Source organism: Pseudophryne corroboree, chromosome 8, assembly GCF_028390025.1.
Source record: "Pseudophryne corroboree isolate aPseCor3 chromosome 8, aPseCor3.hap2, whole genome shotgun sequence".
NCBI lineage: Eukaryota > Metazoa > Chordata > Amphibia > Anura > Myobatrachidae > Pseudophryne > Pseudophryne corroboree.
In genome coordinates this window covers 9952194-9974709 of record NC_086451.1, presented here as the reverse complement: position 1 = coordinate 9974709, position 22516 = coordinate 9952194, and the positions used below count along the sequence as shown (strand labels likewise).

Here is a 22516-nt window from a genome sequence, read left to right as displayed (position 1 = left end):
AAACTGAGGAGGCCTGCCGAGAGGATGGTGTTTCATTACTAAACTGGCTTTGTGAATGTGGACACAAGGTGTCCAAAATAAAAATGCAATGGTGTAAAAAGCATGTTGATTACTTAGGTTTTGTGCTCACTCAGGGAGAGAGGAAAGTCAGTCCACAACGCATACAGTCTGTATTGGGCCTGGTCACCCCAACTACCCAGAGGGAACTACTGTCCTTCCTGGGTATGGTAAATTACTGCAGACAGTGGATATCTGATTGCTCTTATTATGATAACATTTTGAGACAAGCCACACTGAAGGACAAACCTAAAACTGTACAATGGTCACAAGAAATGTTAACTGCATATGAAAGTTTAAAATGTATGTTGATGAAAAGTCCGGCACTTGGCCTCCCCAATTATGTACTACCTTTCCATCTATATGCAAGGGACAATTGTAAAACCATGGCGGGGGTGCTCACACAGTTTCATGGAGGGAAGTTGCGCCCCGTGGCATTTTTTTCCCAAAGTCATGCCAGTGTCTGTGCAAGGTATGCCTGCCTGCCTCAGGACTTTGGCAGCCTGTGCAATGGTTGCAGAAATGGCCACTACCCTCACTTTAGGCCACATCACAGTACTCCACACCACACATGATGTCCTGGCAATACTTAAAGGCTTACACACACAGCACATGTCAGCACAACGCCTTAGTGGATATGAAGTACTCCTTTTGAGTAACCCTACCCTTACCATCAAGTACACTGCTAGTTCTTCTGGCCCTGCACCCATTCTCAATGCCCTTTTAGGCTTGAAAGGTCCCGAGGATGAACCACCCGACCTACATGACTGTGCTGCTTCCATTGAAGCTGAAACTTCTCCCAGACTTGACATGTCTCCCGTTCCCATATCAGGCGCAGACATAGTTTTTGTTGACGGCTCCTGTAGTGGGCCCAATGACAATACATACCAGGCTGGCTATGCCATTGTCACCCTCCCTGACACTGTGTTGGAAACCCTACCAATACCTTATCAGTCCGCGCAAGCTGCAGAACTCATTGCACTCACTAGAGCATGTCCCTCCCTTGACAACGTCCATCTGCTCACTCAACTTCAAGCTGCTGCGACTAATACTGATCTCTCCGACTGGACTTACCCAATTCTGCAGAAAAAATCCTAAATCAGGATTAATCTGCAAAGAGGGGAAACCCTGTATACCCCAGTCCAGTGCCCCTTTGCTCGTTGCCCAGTGCCGTGGTGTTGGTCACCGTGGTGAAGCCACAACACTCCTCCTACTAACCAATGATTTTTATGTTACTAATGCCAAATCACTTGTGGACCAGTATGTTAGCAGATGCATCACTTGCCTCAGGAACAACCCTAATAAAGCTAAACACCAGCATCTTGAATACCCCACAAAAAACTCTAGGATACTCACCCTTTGAAATACTAATGGGTAGACCCTTCCCCACACCCTGGGCTAAGAAACCACTAGTAATACAGGAAGGAGATCTAGAACTCATCAGAGAAGAGTATGTCAGGTCCCTGATAACAAAACTGAATGAAATTGAATATGAGGTTGTTTGTAAAAACCCTTTTGAATCCACAGGAACCTACACACCCCTTTAAAGTCGGAGACAGAGTCGTGGTGAAGGTGCTCCCCAGGAACAAGAGCCCAGGAGACTTCACCTATGGTCCAGAGACAGAGGTCGTAGCAGTTACCCGAACAGCAGTCCTGACAGAAGAAAGTCCTACCTGGATCCATGCATCCCGAGTAAAAAAGGTTCCTAGACCAGACCTAGAGAGGGAAGCAAGTGATTCCAGTGAGGTACGAACCGGGGCAGACAGCCCTGACCTCCCACCTAGCGAAGAAAGAAGAACAGAAGAAGATGAGGAACCTGCCCCCTATCTTTATCCTGGGGACTACCTTGATAGCCCTACTGGCCCTCACTCACCACACAATATGTGAGGTTGATATTACACACACGTAGCCACATATATCCTTGACTATTTTATGTTCCCCAAAATTGCTGATGACAAATATTATATACAACAAAGAAGGAAATCAGGAATGTCTGAGACAGTATATATTTGTGTTACTGACGAATGGTACTATGACATTAGATATTATGGATCTAATTGTAATTCCTGGGAAGCTGTGGGGTGGAATACAGGAGCAGATTGGAAATGTGGCCCATCATTTGCAAAAAAAAAAAAAAATAGATATAGCAAATATCCCCAAAACAAACCTTTAAAGCCCCATATTGCCACTTCTAAAGATATGGTGGCTATTACTAACCCTACCTTTGAAGACACCCTAGCTATTGAAACTGGTTTCTCTGACATTAATTTTGGTTGGAATGGATGAAGTATAGTGCTAACAAACACAATAAAAGCAACTGTTATGTCTGTGGCAAATCTAGGCCCCACCTAGGTACAGTGCCCCTTAATATACCCCTAGAACAGGAAAATTGTTTTTTTTTCAGCCTTTTTAATGACACCAAAACAAATGACAGTCAGTGCGAAATGTGGAAAAGGGAATATCCCATATTGTCAAAAAATCCCAACCCAGGAAGCACCATAACCATATATCCTGGAAACTATACCTGTTATACATCTAACACCACCACAGGGAGAAATTTAAAAACCTTCCCACCAGGGTATTGTGCAAATAAGCATATTCATACTTGTAACTTTAATTCTTGTAGGCATTATAGTTTATTGTGTAATTCCCTGTGGAAAGAAACTTACCTCCAAAGGCATTGATAAGGCCCTGATGTACTATGATATAACCACCAGTCCTGTCACCTCCTCTGATAGTAAGGGACCCGACGATTATGTCCAATATCTCAAGAACTGGAGGAACAAGAAAGGAGCCTCACTCAAGAATCATGTCATATAATAATCATGATTCTAAGAGGGGATTGAAGGGTTAGCTCTTCTGTCTTTGTAAATATTACTTTTTATATGATCAATTTCCTTATAATAAGTACAGTGTAAAAGTGAATATTTCTACCTCCCTAATGAAGGGTTAAAACATGCTATATGAACTGTTATGTGTTTTGTGCTACCCTGTGCCTGGCTACCTTTATCTCCTCATACAATACCAGGCTTGTATGTGTCTGACTTCTCAAGGACAGTTCTATACCAGATGAAACCTGTTACAGACTTTGATAAATGTTTTGAGAAACTTGTAGAAAACCCATATATGCATATCCTTCCACTGCGGCAGTTCCTAGCCAATCATGTTATGTTAGCCCCTTTTGTGTTCTGTCCAATTAGTTATTGACTTTGGATATACACGCCCTAAATCCTTTCTTTTATATACTTTTGTTAACCTCATAATAAACAGTGTGAATTTTTACTGCTTGTGTTGTGCATGTACCTTGTGGCTAAAAGTTTACACTCCAGACGTCTAAGAGGCCATCACAGCGAGGGTTAAGGTAATAGGGCCATATCCTTTCAGCGACAATCAGACATGGACAATAACAGAACTGCCAGCAGAAAGAAAAACCATAGGCAGCAAATTGACATTCAAAGTCAAATACAACACAGATGGAAAAGTGGAGCGATACAACGCAAGATTAGTAGCCAAAGGATATTCGCAAAAATATGGAGAAGACTATGATGAGACATTTGCTCCAGTAGCATAGCACACAACCATCAGGACATTACTTACAGTAGCAGCCGCAAAGGATATGCAAGTGAGACACTTTCGATGTAAAGACAGCGTTCTTACACGGGGAGCTAAAGGAGGATATTTACATGGGGTATCCGGACTCCAGGTCGACAGCACAAAGGTCGACACACCTTAGGTCGCCGTCAATTGGTCGACACACCTTAGGTCGACATGGACAAAAGGTCGACAGGAACAAGGTCGACATGGAAAAAGGTCGACATGAGTTTTTCACGATTTTTTTTCTTTTTTTTTAACCTTTTCATACTTAACGATCCACGTGGACTACGATTGGAACGGTAAAGTGTGCCGAGCGAAGCGGTAGCGGAGCGAAGGCACCATGCCCGAAGCATGGCGAGCGAAACGGTGCACTAATTGGGGTTCCCGGTCACTCTACGAAGAAAACGACACCAAAAAAACATAAAAAACTCATGTCGACCTTTTTCCATGTCGACCTGTTAATCTATGTGGACGACCTTGCAGTATGTTTCGAGCACGAAGGGGATAAAGTGGAATTACTGAAGATTCTGAACAAGGAATTTGAAACAAAAAAACCCCTAGGAAATATAACACACTCTTTAGGTATTCAAATAGCGAGAGAAGAAATGGCGACTTTACCTTAAACCAGAGATAAAAAATACAGGAAGCCATTGAGGAGTTTGGGATGCAAGATGCAAATCCGGCAAGTACTCCCATGGAGACCAACTACATAAAGGAAATGTACAATGAAGGTACACCATTACCAGACAATCACCAGTACATAGAGGCAATAGGAAAATTGCTGTACGTTGCCACTATTACCAGACCCGACATCACTACAGCAGTAGTAATTCTAAGCAGAAAGGTCTCCAAGCCAAGTCAGATGGACTGGAATGCTGTGAAAAGGGTAATACGTTACTTAAAGGGAACCATCAGTTTAGGACTTAGACTTCCAGCAAGCAGAAAGTGTAATCTGATTGGATATGTAGATGCAGATTGGGCTGGAGACTCTAAAGACAGAAAGTTCACAAGTGGTTACCTATTTCTACTTGGTGAAGGACTAATCAGTTGGACAAGTAGAAAGCAATCATGCGTAACACTTTCTTCCACAGAAGCAGAGTATGTTGCGGCAGCTCAAGCAGTCAAGAGCTAATATGGCGGAGACAATTGTTAGCTGATTTGGGACAGCAACAAGCAGAACCTACAGAAATCTTTGAAGATAATCAAGGATGTCTCGCATTAGCACTAACAGAACGTGTAAATACAAGGACCAAGCACATTGATGCAAAGTACCACTTCTTGAAGGATCTATAGGAACAAGGTCTTCTCAACTTGGAATATTGCCCAACAGAAGAAATTACTGCAGACATTCTCACCAAGCCATTGGCTGGAGAAAGACATCACAGACTATCTAGAAATATGGGTCTCGTGGATCAAGTCTCACCTATTGAGAAGGGGTGTTGAGAAACAGCATTAATAGATTCGACTTGATGTGTTACACAGGAGGGACAGCAGGAGGAGCTATCGTATATGTGTTGTCTGTGATGTATGACTTACACTTGTTTGTTCCTATATTTTGAAGGTTGCATGAAGGAGAGAGATGGAGCATGCATGATGGCAGCTCATGCACAGATATACTGTTTTGACTATCAGTTTGTATTATGATCCGTTCCAGTTTCAATATATAAACAAGTTATACCACAAAGAGCTTTCTGGTGTGTGCCTACATGATTCAAAGATAGGTCAGAGGTGATCCTGACTGCGCTGGTAAAGTACTCTGTAATGACAACATGGACAACTGGGAGGTGGACTTGCTGAGTCGTCACGATCTCCACCCAGGAGTAGGGACTACACCTTCAAGTATTTCAAAAGATCATCGACAAGTGGGGATGCCCACAGATTGACATGATGGCGTCTCGCCTCAACAAGAAACTTCACTGCTATTGCTCGCAAACCAGGGACCCTCAGGCGAGCGCGATGGATGCACTGACGTCACCTTGGCCTTACCAGCTGGTCTATCTATTTCCTCTGATTCCGTTGATCCCAAGGGTGCTCAAGAGGATCAGACATCAAGGAGTGCAGGCAATCTGATTGCCCCGGATTGGCCCCAGAGAGCTTGGTACGCGGATCTTCTGGGCATGTCCGTGGAAGACCCCTTGGCCTCTGCCAATAAGTAGGGATCTTCTTCAGCAAGGACCGTTCGTCTACCTGGACTTACAGCGGCTTTGTTTGATGGCATGGTAGTTGAGCGGAACATCCTAGCTCACAAGGGACTTTCCAAAAATGTAATTGCCACCATGGTGCAAGCCAGAAAACCTGTGACGTCAAAACACTATCATCATATTTGAAGGAGATATGTCTCCTGGTGCGAGGAACGCACATATCAGCCTGCAGAGTTCCACTTGGGGAGGTTCCTCCGTTTCCTGCAGGCTGGTGTGGATAAAGGCTTACGTCTGGGTTCCCTAAAAGTCCACATTTCAGCTCTTTCACTCTGTTTCCAAAAGAAGTTGGCTGTGTTGCCAGAAGTTCAGCTCTTCTTGCAAGGGGTGCTTAACATACAACCTCCGTTTGTGTCGCCCTCGGCACCTTGGGATTTGGAGGTAGCGTTAGAATTTCTACGGTCCTCCTGGTTTGAACCTCTGATGACGGTAGAAGACAAGTACCTCACGTGGAAGACAGTGATGTTGCTGGCCCTGGCTTCTGCTAGACATGTCTCTGAACTAGGAGTCTTATCGTGTAAAATTCCATACTTGGTCTTTTACGTGGACAGAGTTGAGCTCAGGACTAGGCAGCAGTTCCTGCCGAAGGTCATCTCTGTGTTCCACTTGAATCAACCTATTGTGATCCCGTCAAGTTCTGGCGCTTCTGCCCCTCCGGAGGCATTGGATGCTGTGCGAGCCTTGGAGATCTATGTCAAGAGGACGGCTCGGACCCAAAAGATGGATTCCTTGTTCGTGCTATATGACTCACAGAAAAAGGGTTGCCCTGCTTCAAAGCAGTCCATTGCTCGTTGGCTTAGGCTCACTATTCAGCAGGCCTATGTGTCGGCAGCCTTTACCTGTTCCACAGTCTTTGAAGGCCCACTCTACAAGATCAGTGGGGTCTTCCTGTGCGGCTGCCCGTGGAGTCTCGGCCCTGCAACTGTGCCGAGCGGCTACCTGGTCGGGGAAGAACACCTTTGTGAAGTTCTACAAGTTTGATACCCTGGCCAAAGAGGATACCCAGTTTGGGCAGGCGATGCTGCAGATGACTCCGCCTGTTCTGGAAGACTTTTGGCCTGGGAGCGCCATGAAAACATTTCTGTCAAGGCGCTGTGATTCAACAAAGTTTGAAAACCACTGCCCTAAAGTCATGCACCGCACCTTTCTCCTGCGTTCTGTTAATCCTGCTGTGCATGTGGCCCTGTAGCCTGCAGCACCATGTTTTACAGATGCTCTGTGAGGAGCTGATTGGCTCTGAGCCTCCGACCAATCAGGAGTGGGGAATTTCTAGGCACACAAAGAGCGAGGGTGACAAAGGGGTAAATGATGATACAATGGTCCAGAGATGGCTGCTGAGGGGCTTATGTTAAATGAGAGTGGGTTAATGGTGGAGGATGACTGGTTAATGATTGGATGTGGGTTTATGCAGATTATCTGTCCATTGTTTGCTTTCTCTTTTCCACTGCTGCCCACTTATGTCCCCCACTTATGTCCCCCACTGTGATGGGCCTGTTGCTGGGACTAGGAACACCTAGGGTTACATTTACTAAAGCTTCTAAAACAGACAAGTGGTCGGTTTCTATAATTTTCTAGAATGCAACAGACTCTGGTTGCTACGGGCAACAGTACCAGAAGCTTTAGTAAATCTGCCCCCTAGTTTACCCCAGTTTGTACTGAATTCTTTTCCTTGGGAGCGGTAAGAACTGGTCTTGTTGGTGTATAGCCATGAGTGTGCCAGGTGACATCTGGCCGCAGTCCAATCCTAAAATAACATCTCCTGCGTGTTCTCCATTACCAACTGCCGCTGCCACCCTCAATGTATATTAGTCCTGGTATCAGGAAGAACTGATGGGGCTTTTTGTTTCTTAATCCCTTTGTATCTATGCAAATCTCAGCATACAGGTGTCTGGTGTCCTCCTAGCAGTCCTCACCCTTCTGTTGTCTCATGTACAGCAGGTGTATCGGGGTGGAGAGGCGGATTTACCCGCGTTCAGACTCTTCTCTCATCTATACCTGAAAATACAAAGGTGTAATGATGTCAGGAATACTGTGCTGCGGAACAGATGTGTCCTAGCATGTTAGCTGGGGATTATCCGGATGTCAGCCGTCTGCTCCCGCTCCCCTCAAGGTGCATCTCTTAGTCACTGCTGATGCAATTAGCAAGGCGTTGTTCTGGGGTTAATATTTCATTGCTGGTCTGCCAATCGCTCGCTTGCAGGCCAGGTACCAGTGCAAACACACAATATATGTAATGCATGAGTCAAGGCATACCTGCAGTTACATGGGGCAAAAGAGATACAAAAAAAGCTTTAAATTAACTTACAGCCATGTCGGCATTGGTCTGTCGACATATTGCTGTCGACATTTTGACTTTTGGCAGCATTACTGTCCACTAACTTCTTCCTGTGTTCCAGAAATGCAATCACTGCACAGATCTCTGGTTTATATTAAAGACTGTTTAAATCACAGGGGGAGTGGTAACGAATAACATGATTTGTGTGTTGACAAAAGGGGAGGGGGAGATCAGCAACAGGGGTGGCAGAAGGTGTAGGGGGTCGGTAAATAACCAGTGTTGGCTCAAGAATGATGCGGATGGGGGGAGGGTAGAGCGAAAGTGTGGGGTTGGAATTGCAGGGGAGGTTGGTGGTGCATTGGGGGTGGAGTGGAATTACATGGGAGTATGGTGGTGCACTGGTAGGAGGAATTACAGGGGAGGTTGGACGTGCACTTGGGAAGTGGTGTCTGGAATTATAGAGGATGATGGTGGTGCACTGAGGGTGTGGAATTAAAGGAGCAGTTGGTATTGCACTGGGGGTGAGTTTACAGGGGCAGTGCACTTGGGAAGGGTGTGGGTGGAATTATAGGGAGGTTGTTGGTAGACTGAAGTTTGGGAATTATAGGGAAGGTTGGTGGTGCATGGGGGTGGGTTGGGTGGTCGAAGTACAGAGAAGGTTGATGGTGCACTGGGGGGGTGATATTATGGGGGAGGTTGGTGGTGCACTCGTAGGGTGGAATTACAGGGAAGATTGGTGGCGCACTGGGGGGTGGATGGTGTACTTTAGGGGGTTACAGGTGAGGTTGGTGGTGCACTGGGGTGGTGGAATTACAGGGGAGGTCGGTGGTGTACTTGGGGGGGGGGGTTGGATTTACAGGGGAGGTTTGTGTACTGGGGGGTTGGAATTACAGGGGAGGTTGGTGGGGTTGGAACTACAGGGGTGGTTGGTGGTGTACTTGAGGGGGGAGCGTTGGAATTACAGGGGAGGTTTGTGTACTGGGGGGTTGGAATTACAGGGGAGGTTGGTGATGTACTGGGGGGGGGGGGATTATAGTTGGTTATGAATATAGGGGGTGAAATTAGTTGTGATATATAATTTATACCAAACTATCACTGTGGGTGTGGCTAAGTCATATACATCCAAAATACAGGTTTGCTGCCTCACAGCACGGAGGTCCTGTGTTAGACTCCCACCATGTACCTGTGTGAATTGTATGCTTGCTTGGGTTTCCTCTAGGTACTCTGGTTTTCTGACACAATCCAAAAGAATACTGGTAGGTTAATTCGGGTCCCAACATTAAACAATAACCCTTTTGTGAATGGCTACATATTCTCAGTAATGTACTCCAGAATATGTGTGCGCTATATAACTAACTGGTAATAAAATATATATGGAGATGCAATATAATGCATAGGACACCATAGTGCTCGGACTTGTCTGTGTTTGGCTCTGGAGCTTGCGTAGATTGAGAAGAGGGAAGTTACTCTGCAGACAGGTGCATGTTAGTCTATGCATCAGATCCTAAATGTGTATGTCCCAGGGTTTTAACTTCTGCGTGGTAATCGTGCAGATTCAAGCAGCCTTGTTTGTTTTCATTTGTGCCCCTGTGTCAGGGGAATGAAGGTGCGTCACCGTGAGTAGCTATCTCTCGCCGCCTGGGGAGCAGTAAGCCGGGAGAGATTGTGTAAGTACTGTGCAAACACTGATGTTTTGTGAGGGGGATATCTGATCCTTTCACGTTGTTTATTTAGAGCCGGGCAGGCAACATTTTTCTCGTATGTTTTCTTTATCTTTGTGCCTCAGCTACTTACGCCAAGGCCCTGGCCTGGTATGCTATTTGGCGGCTATAGGTCATGGAACATGTGTGTACAACTGGCGGTGGTATGGCAGAGTGTAGGTACACACCAGTACTGCCCACTACTTAACCAGTGGGGTGGTTTATTCAGCAGTAATGTGATTTGCACAGCCACACTCACAGTTCTGATTACACAGGCATGGAGCTGAGCACAGAGGTCACCAGCTGATCTGCAAGATGACTCCCTACAAACACTTGACACGCATTTCGCAATTTTGGAAAAAGTGTTTGTTCTGTCGCTGTGCCGATCGTGTGAGGAACTGTTTCATGTAAAGTGCTGTAACGCCTCATGTCTGCAGGCCCACACCTGCTCAGTTACAGGGTATGTGTAAGAAATTAGTACAATGTACAAGTCTTTCCCTTATACATAGCCGGATTAAGGGGGTGGCACAGAGGGTGAGTGACCACAACCCCCCACCCTGTCCAGAACGCACTGTGCAGCCCCCTTGGCCTGATCTGCTCTGGCACTGCTAATCAGGGATGATTCGTCTTGTCTCCAGAAATGAGTAGAATGGGTCGCCGCACTGTGCAGCGGTATATACATGTGGGCATTATACACAGGTGCAGCGGTATATACATGTGGGCATTATACACAGGTGTAGCGGTATATACATGTGGGCATTATACACAGGTGCAGCGGTATATACATGTGGGCATTATACACAGGTGCAGCGGTATATACATGTGGGCATTATACACAGGTGCAGCGGTATATACATGTGGGCATTATACACAGGTGCAGCGGTATATACATGTGGGCGTTGTACACAGGTGCAGCGGTATATGCATGTGGTCATTATACCCAGATGCATCGGTATATACATGTGGGCATTATACACAGGTGCAGCAGTATATGCATGTGGTCATTATACACAGGTGCAGCGGTATATACATGTGGGCATTATACCCAGGTGCAGCGGTATATACATGTGGGCATTATCCACAGGGGCAGCAGTATATACATGTGGGCATTATACACAGGCGCAGTGGCACTGGAGTTACCTGACTTATTACTACATTGTTTTGACTATAAACATTATTTGAATAATACAAAGAAGATATTTCTAATATATTTTGTATTTTTTATATACTTTATACAGTTAAAACTCTGGTGCATACATTAGTGCGACAGGAAAGGTTCTGCCTCACCCCACTGCACGTATATTTTTCCGGAATGGCCAAAAGCTGAATTTGAAACTAAATAAATAGTTCCCCAGACCCCTTTAATACGGGAATTATTTATTTCTATTCAAATTAATTTTTTGGCCATTACGGAAAAATATGTATGCAGATCACCTTTACAGCTATTTGAAGTATTCTGTATTACCACATATATTGTGACTGAATAAATCAACTTTTTCTTATAATTATTGCGTACCACTGTATAATTTCCTATAAGGTAGTGCGCAGGGAGCAACCACTACTTTTTTCTGTGTATTGAAGATATTTTGGGTATCAAAGCACAAGTACAGGGTGAGCATCGCAGTGAGGTAACACAAACCCAAAATATCTTATGAAATATGCCATAAAAAAAAAAAAGAAACATCGTAAAACTTTACAACTTTCAGTAGAGGAAAAATAGTCCATAAAGTCAGTGTGAGTATCTCATAACTACACACTCGTATAGTTTCATGTAGGAGAAGCGATAGTGAACACAATAGTATTTGAAATTGCCTGTAGGTAACGTAATATTAGTCTTAACCAGCAGCTAAAGGAAAGTCTCTGAGATTTATAAGAGAACATGACAAAATAAAGAGTAAAGGAGCGTAACAGGTGACATGTACAATATACTCAGGATGGGCAATACAATGTATTCCTTAGGTCACATCCATTAGAGTACACTGGGGTATCTATTACAGCATATATGTGATTTCGTAACTCTATAGGTTATTAGTGATGTGCACCGGAAATTTTTCGAGTTTTGTGTTTTGGATTCGGTTCCGCGGCCATGTTTTGGATTCGGACGAGTTTTGGCAAAACCTCCCTGAATTTTTTTTGTCGGATTCGGGTGTGTTTTGGTTTTGGGTGTTTTTTTTTTACAAAAACCCCTCAAAAACAGCTTAATCATAGAATTTGGGGGTCATTTTGATCACATAGTATTATTAACCTCAATAACCATAATTTCCACTCATTTCCAGTCTATTCTGAACACCTCACACCTCACAATATTATTTTTAGTCCTAAAATGTGCACTGAGGTCGCTGGATGACTAAGCTAAGCGACCCAAGTGGCCGACACAAACACCTGGCCCATCTAGGAGTGGCACTGCAGTGTCAGACAGGATGGCACTTCAAAAATTTTCCCCAAACAGCAAATGATGCAAAGAAAAAAAGAGGTGCACCAAGGTCGCTGGATGACTAAGCTAAGCGACCCAAGTGGCCGACACAAACACCTAGCCCATCTAGGAGTGGCACTGCAGTGTCAGACAGGATGGCCGATTTAAAAAATAGTCCCCAAACAGCACATGATGCAAAGAAAAAAAGAGGCGCACCAAGGTCGCTGGATGGCTAAGCTAAGCGACCCAAGTGGCCGACACAAACACCTGGCCCATCTAGGAGTGGCACTGCAGTTTTCTAGCGAGAGGATGAGTGCTTCCATCCTCATGTGAATCTGAACCACTAGCCATGAACATAGGCCAGGGCCTCAGCCGTTCCTTGCCACTCCGTGTCGTAAATGGCATATTGGCAAGTTTACGCTTCTCATCAGACGCTTTTAATTTTGATTTTTGGGTCATTTTACTGAACTTTTGTAGTATACTTGACGACACAGAGGTAGAGCAATGGACTACTGTACCGTACTGCTATATATATACTGGTGGTCAGCAAAATTCTGCACTGTCCTCCTACTATATATTGCGCACAACTAAAATGCAGCACAGGTATGGATGCATAGTATACTTGACGACACAGAGGTAGAGCAGTGGACTACTGTACCGTACTGATATATATAGATATATATATATATATATATATATATATATAAAATGGTGGTCAGCAAAATTCTGCACTGTCCTCCTACTATATACTGTGCACAACTAAAATGCAGCACAGGTATGGATGGATAGTATACATGACGACACAGAGGTAGAGCAATGGACTACTGTACCGTACTGCTATATATATATATATACTGGTGGTCACAGCAAAATTCTGCACTGTCCTCCTACTATATACTGCACACAACTACAATGCAGCACAAATATGGAGCATTTTTCAGGCAGAGAACGTAGATATTTTCAGCACACTGAGCACAGATATTTGCAAGCACACTGAGCACAGATATTTGCAAGCACACTGAGCACAGATATTTGCAGCACACTGAGCACAGATATTTGCAGCACACTGAACACAGAAACTGAGAGAACGCAGCCACGTCCTCTCGCTATCATCTCCAAAGCACGAGTGAAAATGGCGGTGACGCGCGGCTCCTTATATAGAATACGAATCTCGTGAGAATACGACAGTGGGATGATGACGTTCGAGCGCGCTCTGGTTAACCGAGCAAGGCGGGAAGATCCGAGGCTGCCTCGGAACCGTGTAAAATGGGTGAAGTTCGGGGAGGTTCGTATCCCGAGGAACCGAACCCGCTCATCACTAGTTTTGATGATAGAAATAAAACTTAGTTATCCCATTTTGAGGGTCAGAGGACAGGTCATATCTGAGCTACATCCATTATTAGGAACTAAACTTTGTTCCACCTAATTTCCTGACATGGTGGTCTGCTTGGGTGGTCTGTGCACTGCTGGGGTGGTCTGTGCACTGCCGAGGTTATCTATACACTGCCGGGGTGGTCTGTGCGCTGCCGGGGTGGTCTGTGCACTGCCGGGGTGGTCTGTGCACTGTTGGGTTGGTCTGTGCGCTGCCGGGGTGGTCTGTGCGCTGCCGGGGTGGTCTGTGCACTGCCGGGGTGGTCTGTGCACTGCCGGGGTGGTCTGTGCACTGCGGGGGTGGTCTGTACACTGCCGGGGTGGACTGTACACTGCCGGGGTGGACTGTACACTGCCGGGGTGGTCTATACACTGCCAGGGTGGTCTGTGCGCTGCCGGGGTGGTCTATACATTGCCGGGGTGGTCTATACATTGCCGGGGTGGTCTGTGCACTGCTGGGGTGGTCTGTGTGCTGCCAGGGTGGTCTATACACTGCCAGGGTGGTCTGTGCGCTGCCGGGGTGGTCTATACACTTCTGGGGTGGTCTATACACTGCCGGGGTGGTCTATACACTGCCGGGGTAGTCTGTGCGCTGCCGGGGTGGTCCATACACTGCCGGGGTGGTCTATACACTGCCGGGGTGGTCTATACACTGCCGATGGTGGTCTGTGCGCTGCCGGGGTGGTCTATACACTGCCGGGGTGGTCTATACACTCCAGGGGTGGTCTGTGTGCTGGCAGGGTGGTCTGTGCACTGCCGGGGGGATCTACAGTATGCACCGCCGGGGGGATCTATACAATGTTTCTTTGTATTACAATGTATTTTCTGTAGGTACCAATATTCTGTCCAAACATCTAACAGGTGACTCCACCATTACTCTGTCATCTGAGGCGTCACATTACTGTATCCCTGAGGGGACATACTGAGCTAACAATCACGAGCGTATCTGTGTACGCAGTGCCCCGCCCATACAGTGATTTCTTACCCGCTACCCCCCCCCCCCCCCACCCACCCTTCTGGTGACAAATATTAGCCAGAAAGGAAATGTAAACAGGGTGTATGGATGACATTACACAGCAGCTATATACCGTGCACACGTTTAGAGCTCAGTTATAGCAAGTGGTTAATTGGAAGCTGCTTCTGAGGACCAGTGTCATTTCTGGTGCAACCAAATAGAGAAACGCACTACGGCCAAACCTCCCTTATTAATGGAAATGTTTTTTATTTCAAATATTGCAACTTACATACATTATAATATATACATATTTACAAATAAATAAATAAAAATAACAGCATTTACAAATCTTTATACTGGCAAAATCGCATACCATTTCTCATTTGGTCCTGCCTATTCCTTCAATTTATGACTTGGTTCAACAAAAACTCCCTAAATGTACTATTTTCCAATCCGAACCTCCTCCACCACCTCCGTACTCCCCCCCCCCCCCCCCCCTCCCCCCCCCCCACACACACTCCCGTTCCTGAGCCCCAGCATACTCCAAGCACACTTCTTTACATTCCCCACCACCACCACTCACTCCACACTCATTCCACACACACACACACCCACCCCCATTCTCACCTTGCAATCTGCTTTCGCCCTGGACAAATCCAAAATTTAGATGAGAAGCGAATAACAAGTTTAGGTAGCCCTTTCAGTGTATGCAACCATTTTCAAAAATGAACTGAAGCCTGAAAATCTAGTCAACTAAAAAGTGAGAGAGTTATAGCACAGTTATACCAGTAGTTTGAAGGACTTGGAGATCTTCCGTCTCCCACTAAGGGGGCTTCAGCTGGCGCCACAAAAGGGACCAGCTGTTGACGTCCAATCTCTCCTCGTCCATTTCCATCATCCATTTTACCTTGTGTAATATTAAACCCTCCACCTCTTCACAGGGAAGGACTTTATTTCTCAAAGAAACTTGGCACCGTGCATTCCATAAGTGATACCTGATAGCTAAACTAATCATAAATAATTGTGCAAAAATCAAAATCCTCATACCTTTTGATTGCCCCATAGGCCCAACCCTGGTAATCCAAACCAGAAAGGCAAGGTATGCCCAGAACACTCAACACTCTTTTATAAATGTCTACATTAGAGGGACACTGAAGCAAGAAATGGTCCATACTCTCCTCCTGAAATTGACACTCCTCCCGTGGACAATCACGATCATCGGGTCTTCTAAACTTCAGGTTCCCCCTAACATAGAGCTTCCCTTGGAATGAGAGCCAGGCGATGTCCCTAAATTTCAACGGGATCCTCTGAGAATTTAACAGAGAGATCCCTTCAGGGCCAATGGGACATGGAAGTGAGTTTGCAAGACCCTCTTCCCCAACTCCTTCCTAACGAGGTCCCTTAACACCCCCACCTCCAAGCCCCATCACCCAAACACTCTCAAGCATCGGATCACATAGATCGGGAGGTAGCCTCTCCTGGCCCGAAGACTTTTCAAACGGCCTCCTTCTACCCATACTGTGAGAAAGGGGGACACCCATTCCCTGAAACCGTCTGCCCACCGAGGGGGGGGGGGGGGTGTCTCTGAAAGCAGACCCCCAAAGTTCATCTTTAAAAAAGCTGCTGACCATATCCAGTCCCCCTTCGGCCCTCGGTTTGCATGCAATGCCTCTTTTGACCATGTTCATTTTTTCCCCCACAACAGCAGGAATAAACAAAGAGCCAATTTTTGACCACAGTGGTGGTGGCAAGAAACATACATAACTGACCTATAAGAACAATGGGATCAGATAGGTTTTGCACAAGTCAACCGTTTCCCTCAGAGAGAATTTCCATCCTCTCCAGCTCTTTACTTTCCGGGTCACCACTTCCAGTTTCTTATTAATGGACTCTGCTGTCCAGCCCATAGTAGAAGGATACTTCATTCTCTGTAAGAAGGGGCTGAGGGTAGGGGTCTCTGGTTCAGTCCACCTGGAGAGGATCATTTTCTTAGCTGCACCCAGGGGCAGATTAACAGAGGAGGGGGCCCATGTGCAGAGTCTGTATGGGCCCCCTATTGTGCTAGACTCAGAGTCTACTGTGCATGAACAGGTCTCAGGAAACATGGTGCCCAATCAGTACTGGGCATGCACGGCGGACATTTTCCTAGTGATTTTTTGCTGCAGCTGCAGCACGTACTCCAGGAAGTCAAGTATTTAAATGTGTGCCATGTGGGGCCCCCTTGACCCAGGGGCCCGTGTGCACTGCACATACTGCACCCATTATAGAAACGCCAATGGCTGCACCAGCTATTCTGCTTAGAAGCAGTTTGGTGGCCTTTATGTATAGTGGAAATTTGACCTTCTTAATCGCATGGCATCGACCCACATAAGGTAACTGAAAAGTGCTCCATTCTCAGAAATCTGCTAGTGTCCATGCTAGCAGTAGCAGCTCTTGCCACGGGCAAGCAGGCTTTTTGCCCGGGGCGCCGCTACCCTGAGGGCGCCGCCATGGCAAGAGCCGCTACTAATCCTCCCCGCTCCCCGGCTGCAGCGAGCGCTGTGTGCGCCCGCTGCAGCCGGCATCACAGGAAACTTTCGCCCTGGGTGCCACAAGGTCTAGAACCAGCTCTGCATGTTAGCCGGGGCCCCCCACTTCTGACAATATATATATAAAGATAGACGGGTCACTCAGTGGCATGGAAGCTGAAAGCTTCTTCCGTACTGTTCTTCTGTAGTAGACTTAGACATGTACGGGTATAATTATTGGCATTGATGCGCTCTGTATTGTACACTGGTAAATAGTGTATGATACAACCGTAGTGTACAATAGTGTATTCCTGTATTGTATGCCAATTGTAAGATGCTCTTTTTATTATATAATAATAATTATTATTATTATTAAGCTTACTTTATTGTATGGCGGTCACTAGGATGCTTCTGCATTGCGTATCTTTCTCTAGGAAGCGCCCTGTATTGTATATATTGTCTAGCATTGTGTGTTGCAGATGTGGCTAGATAAGAGTGGTGTTTATAACCCCACCTACCTGTGTGTTGGCCTAGGCTACAGTTCATTTTGTCCTGCCTGCGTGAGCCAACTTCCAGAATTTTTTGCTAAGGGCCACTCTAAGAGCCCAACCTACTTCTGCAATTGTTACGCAGGGCAGTTACCCCTCTAGTGATGAGATTCACCAGCTTTCTCCGAAAACCCATCCACTGTGTATAGACCTCTAATAAAAGGGATGAACTGTAACGTGCAGGCATTATTCTATACACAATAGGCACATTGTGAATGCGTGTTGTTTTTTCTTCCAATTTAATTAAAAAAATATCTATATTATATAAATTACATGGCAAAATATTTAATTCACACATTTTTATATGCATGTCTAGAGCTTAGCTCAATCTTGAAAATAACCCGTAACGACTATCAATGTTCAATATATAGAATTTCTTTTTGTCATTGCAAAGATAATTGATTCAACACCTGATTCACATTCCTAATTAATGAAACATTATACTTCCAAATAGTCCTATCATCAATATATAACGATTTATTCAGGTTTAGCTGTTGTGGTGACCTGCAGTGGTGCACTAAGGCAGTCTCCAGCGGGACTTTGATAGAATTCCCAAAACTATTTAAGACTGAGTGTACGGATGTTTGTACCACCTTCCTTGGGTCCACAATCATTTTCCGGCCATTGAAGATATCTGGTTTCGGTGGTTCCCTGTTGATATGCTGCAGTATATCGAATCCCGGTACCTGTTTCCACGATGAAATACCGGAAAAGTTCCCGTCGGTGACTACAGTTTGAGGGAAAGCGAATGCTTCGAACAGGAAAACCCCAACACCTGGGTTCTGCTTCTGAAGACTTTCCATCAGATTGTCCCAAGTCTTGTGTCCAGATGGCAAAATGATTTCATCGATGTCATTGAGTAGCACAAACCTGCTCCGGTACATGTTCTTGTAGAGGCAGTCATTCAGCGTTGCCATTTGTCCATAGTAGCCGATCTCTTTGTTGTCCCCCTCATAGAACCATTTTTGGGAAACCTGCAAATACCTGTGAATGGGCCACGGTACTACTTCAATGATCCCTTCTCTACTGTAGTGCTCCAAGATTTTTTCCACCTGGCGGCTGCAGTTTTTGAGATAGATGGTAACTCTCTGTGCCCCCAGCAATTTATACATTTCAATGGTTTGAATGAATTGTAAGGCGTTGCTGTAGTTTCCGTACAAGGTAGAAATGCAGACCGTGAAGTTCGTCTTAAATTCCCCGCGGTCGCGGTTTTGAATTTCAAACCTGGTCAGCCTCGTTATGTTCTCAGCGGGAGACTCGTTAAGATACACGTATGCCGGTCGGCAGTTTGGCGGCTCATCGCAAATGATGTCGGCCAAGCCGAACGGAAAGCCGAACCGGTCTTCGTGGATGACGATTTTCGCCTCTGAAACATGCATGCCCGTTTCCACCGTACAGCAGAGATAGCAGTAGAGTCTTTTTAGCTCTGTGTGAACGATTCCTAGTGTGCGAATCACTTTTCCTTCCCTGTCGTCGTAGTAGGGGGCTATTATAAAGGATTTGTTGCCTGGTAGCGGTGTGATGGTGTCGTGGCTTGCCGACCCATGGGTGCATTTTGGGAAAGTTCTCTGGGAATATATTGGTTTTCTTTGCAAGTAAAAATGTGCAAATAGCGTGCATGGGATCACTAGGGCGCAGAACAGGAAGAAACTTTGCTTCAAGGAAAACAATCTCCACCTTGTAGATCTGCGAACAAAAAATTATGCCTTAGTAAGATCAGTAGGCAAAGACGTTTCTATTACCAATACAGCATGCCCTGTGTACACATTCCCCCCCCCCCCCGCCACTTATATTGCCCAACAGTTTGATGGCCCAGAAGTGTGCTCTCCGTCAGCGGGCTCCAGCCCACTGACCTTTTTGTCCTGGCAATAGATCCTTTAATCTAGCTCTGTCTTTCCAGGTGGGCTGGGCACATAGTGCCGCCTTTCCAATGACGCGGGCTCATGGTGAATGGTGTCAACCAGGGGCTGATCAATAGAGGGGAGGGCCCTTGTGCGGCTTCAGTGTGGGCCCCTCCTCTCTCTTCGATTCCCGCACTTGCCAGGGTCTACTGCGCAGGCGCAATTTCAGTAGCGCGCATGCACAGATCTCTGTAAGCATGGCACCCGGTGCCCTTGTGATACGTGCGGTGCCAACGGGTATATATGTGATGTGGTGGTTGGGGGGCAAAATAATTTTCTTGTTTTATTTTCTGTCTCCCCTGAATACCGTGACTGATGTTTTGCTCTCATTCGTCTTTTCAGGGTCTATAGAGTAAAACGGGGCGTTAGTACAGAACCTGCTCCGCATACACCCTACCACGCCGCCATTCCCGACATCTGTAATTCTGCAATATCAGGTAGGGTCATGAAATTATTTGAAAGTGCGCTAAACTGTGTTTCATCATAGCTAGTGACGTGTTCATAATGGTCGTGTTCCTCAAGCGTCTTTTGGGTCAGGGTTTATAGGCAGCCAATCTTTAAAACGCTGTGAGAATTTGTGTAGCCTTTTGATAACTGCATTGTATGCGCCACTAAGAGGGTTACTGAAAAAGAAAGAGGTCTGAACATCATCTCCCTGATGAAAGTATCTTGTAATTTCCTGAAACGCGTGGGTCTAAGGGGCCACGTCGTGATCAGATGGTGCGCTTCCCCTAGGGGAGGTGGCGGTAAGGTGAATAGGCTCGGCTACGTGGTGAAGTGAAATGTCCCTTTCACAATTCAACATAAACATTTGCATACCCGCCTATAATCCTGATTTTCTACTGTCAAGGGGAACGTGACCTACAGTGGGTGTGGCATGACTGGGCGAGAGCATGGTGTGGGCAGATTAAGATTATGGTCCAATATGCAATGGTCAAAGTCTCTAAGAATCTTGATTAGAGTAGTATACACTATAAACACTAATCTTGTAGAATTCATGGGGTGGGGAAACTCAGAAGTACCGCAATGCTTAGCTGCGCACGTATTGGGCATGTATGGGTATGCTTATGGTAGTGCCGACATTGCAAAACTTCTAATGTCGTCAGGCAACTGGAACCCCCCCACCCTCCAGCAATGTAAAGCACACACAGATCTAGGGGTCTATTTATGAAGACGAGCTAAGCCCTTTTTCTGGCATATCTCCCCTTCCATCAGTCAGAGATTTCTCCGTCACTCACCACAGTCCCACCCCACCCCCCTTCCCCCCTCGCTGTGATATTATTCTGTTCCTGCATTATAACTTTTTGCAAATATTATTATACTTCAACTTTCTCAGCCAATCGTGTGTTTTCCCTTGGAATTGGCAGTCCTGTATGATAGACTCTCGGAGGAATCTGTCACATTGAGGAGTTTGTCTGGTTTATTTGGTGATGAGATAACGCAGTGACGGAAGCGGCCCTTACACCTGGCAGAGGGCCGGACAGACCCTATTTCCCTGGTCTCTACCACAGAACCAGCACAGATGTATACAGATCTATGTAATATAGTTGTGTCGGTGACTGAATCAGGTAAAAAAACAATTAAATACACATTTACCTCTATCTGTAATAGGGGGAGATGTATGACAACTTGGAGAGAGATAAAGTACTAGCTCCTGTCATTTTTCAAACACAGCCTGTAATTACAGCAAGGAGCTACTGACTGGTACTTTATCTCTCTCAGCTCTCCCTGGCAGGGTCTCTGTGTCCACTGGTGCCAGCGACCATCCACCTGCTATGTGGTTATGGCAGTACCACCCTCTGGCTGGGAGCTGCAATCAATCTCCCAGAAGTAAAGGGACAAGGTCATGTCTTATTTTATCCTGTGCAGTCACATCGAGTGCCCCGTAGCTAGGCTTCCCATTGGCTGTATTTCTGTAGCTCACACCTAGAGTGCTGGTATACATGTGCGGTGTGTGAGTATATACTACTGAGTGTGCGATTGGTGTAATGGTCTCACCTCTGCTCTCCTGTCCTTGTCTGTTCTTCCCGTGTACAAGTCATGAGTTCTCGGCTGTTGCTTGAAGTTCTCTCTTTCAGCTTCCTCTCCAGTTTCTCTGTGTGGTGTGCCCCCCCTCCCTGTATATACCGTCTGAAGATATATATAATGTTACGTGAAGCTTCTTACTTCCATCCAGCCAGACACTCCGCTGCGCTCTGAGCAGCAGCATTAAGCCACGGAGAAAGTGACAAGCCGTGCGAGTGTAAATAGTGGGGTGGGGCTAAGTGATGTACAGTGATTACACACCCAGCAGACAGAGAGTAGGGAGCACAGCCACTTCCCATTCCCCAGACTGCATGTGATAATGCCGCGTCACACAGCACATGGGAACTTGCTGGGACAGAGCTCACTGAAAACGTTATCCATATAGAGTGTGATCTTGCGAGCAGGGCCCTCTTACCTCTCTGCGGCCTCTTAGTACCCAGTCTCTGTTCCCAAGTGTAAAGCGCAACGGAGTATGCTGGTGCTATATAAAAGTTACTAATAATGATGAAAGATGAATTGCATCAAACTGTTTCACATACATGCTGGGCAGCTTTATAAACATCCTAGTGATATTTGGTGGACCCCTTTCATTCGAAGTAACCCTTTGTTAACTCTAAACCAGGAAATAAAGACACGGAGACTTGATTTTGGCAGAAAAATTGCTAGCTATTTATTTGACCCTAACCATAGCAAACCTGTAATTGAAAACTTTGTTAATATGCCGAATCAGCCGGCATAATGGTGGCAGAAAAAAGAACGGCTCTATTAAACTACCGCTAACCTTAAAATGGTAAAATCACCAAACATCCTACACACTATCACGACCGGTAATAGGTGTCAACTCAACCCCCACAGTGACTTCCCACCGCTGACGGGTGCCCTGCCGCTGCCTCCCGGATGGGTGGTCGAGCGGCCAATAAGTCGATGGAGGTGAGTGCACCTAAACCATATAACTCTGAAAATTACTACCTC

The 22516-nt window shown here is 45.9% G+C and overlaps 1 protein-coding gene across 1 annotated transcript; it reads right to left on the bottom strand.

The window, feature by feature from the left end:
* Positions 1-15086: 15086 nt before the first annotated feature.
* LOC134948102 (uncharacterized) lies at positions 15087-21786 on the bottom strand. Its single transcript, XM_063935886.1, has 2 exons — positions 21518-21786; positions 15087-19304 (listed from the first exon to the last, which is right to left on the bottom strand). Exons 1-2 carry the CDS (start codon positions 21559-21561, stop codon positions 18002-18004), a joined length of 1347 nt encoding a protein of 448 aa, XP_063791956.1. The 5' UTR covers positions 21562-21786; the 3' UTR covers positions 15087-18001.
* Between the last annotated feature and the right edge of the window lie 730 nt (positions 21787-22516).

Coding starts and splice junctions, on each gene's coding strand:
- LOC134948102 (XM_063935886.1), bottom strand. CDS start 21,561: ATGACTTGTACACGGGAAGAACAGACAAGGACAGGAGAGCAGAG. Junction 19,305..21,517: donor ACAAGGACAGGAGAGCAGAG/GTGAGACCATTA, acceptor TTTTGTTCGCAG/ATCTACAAGGTGGAGATTGT.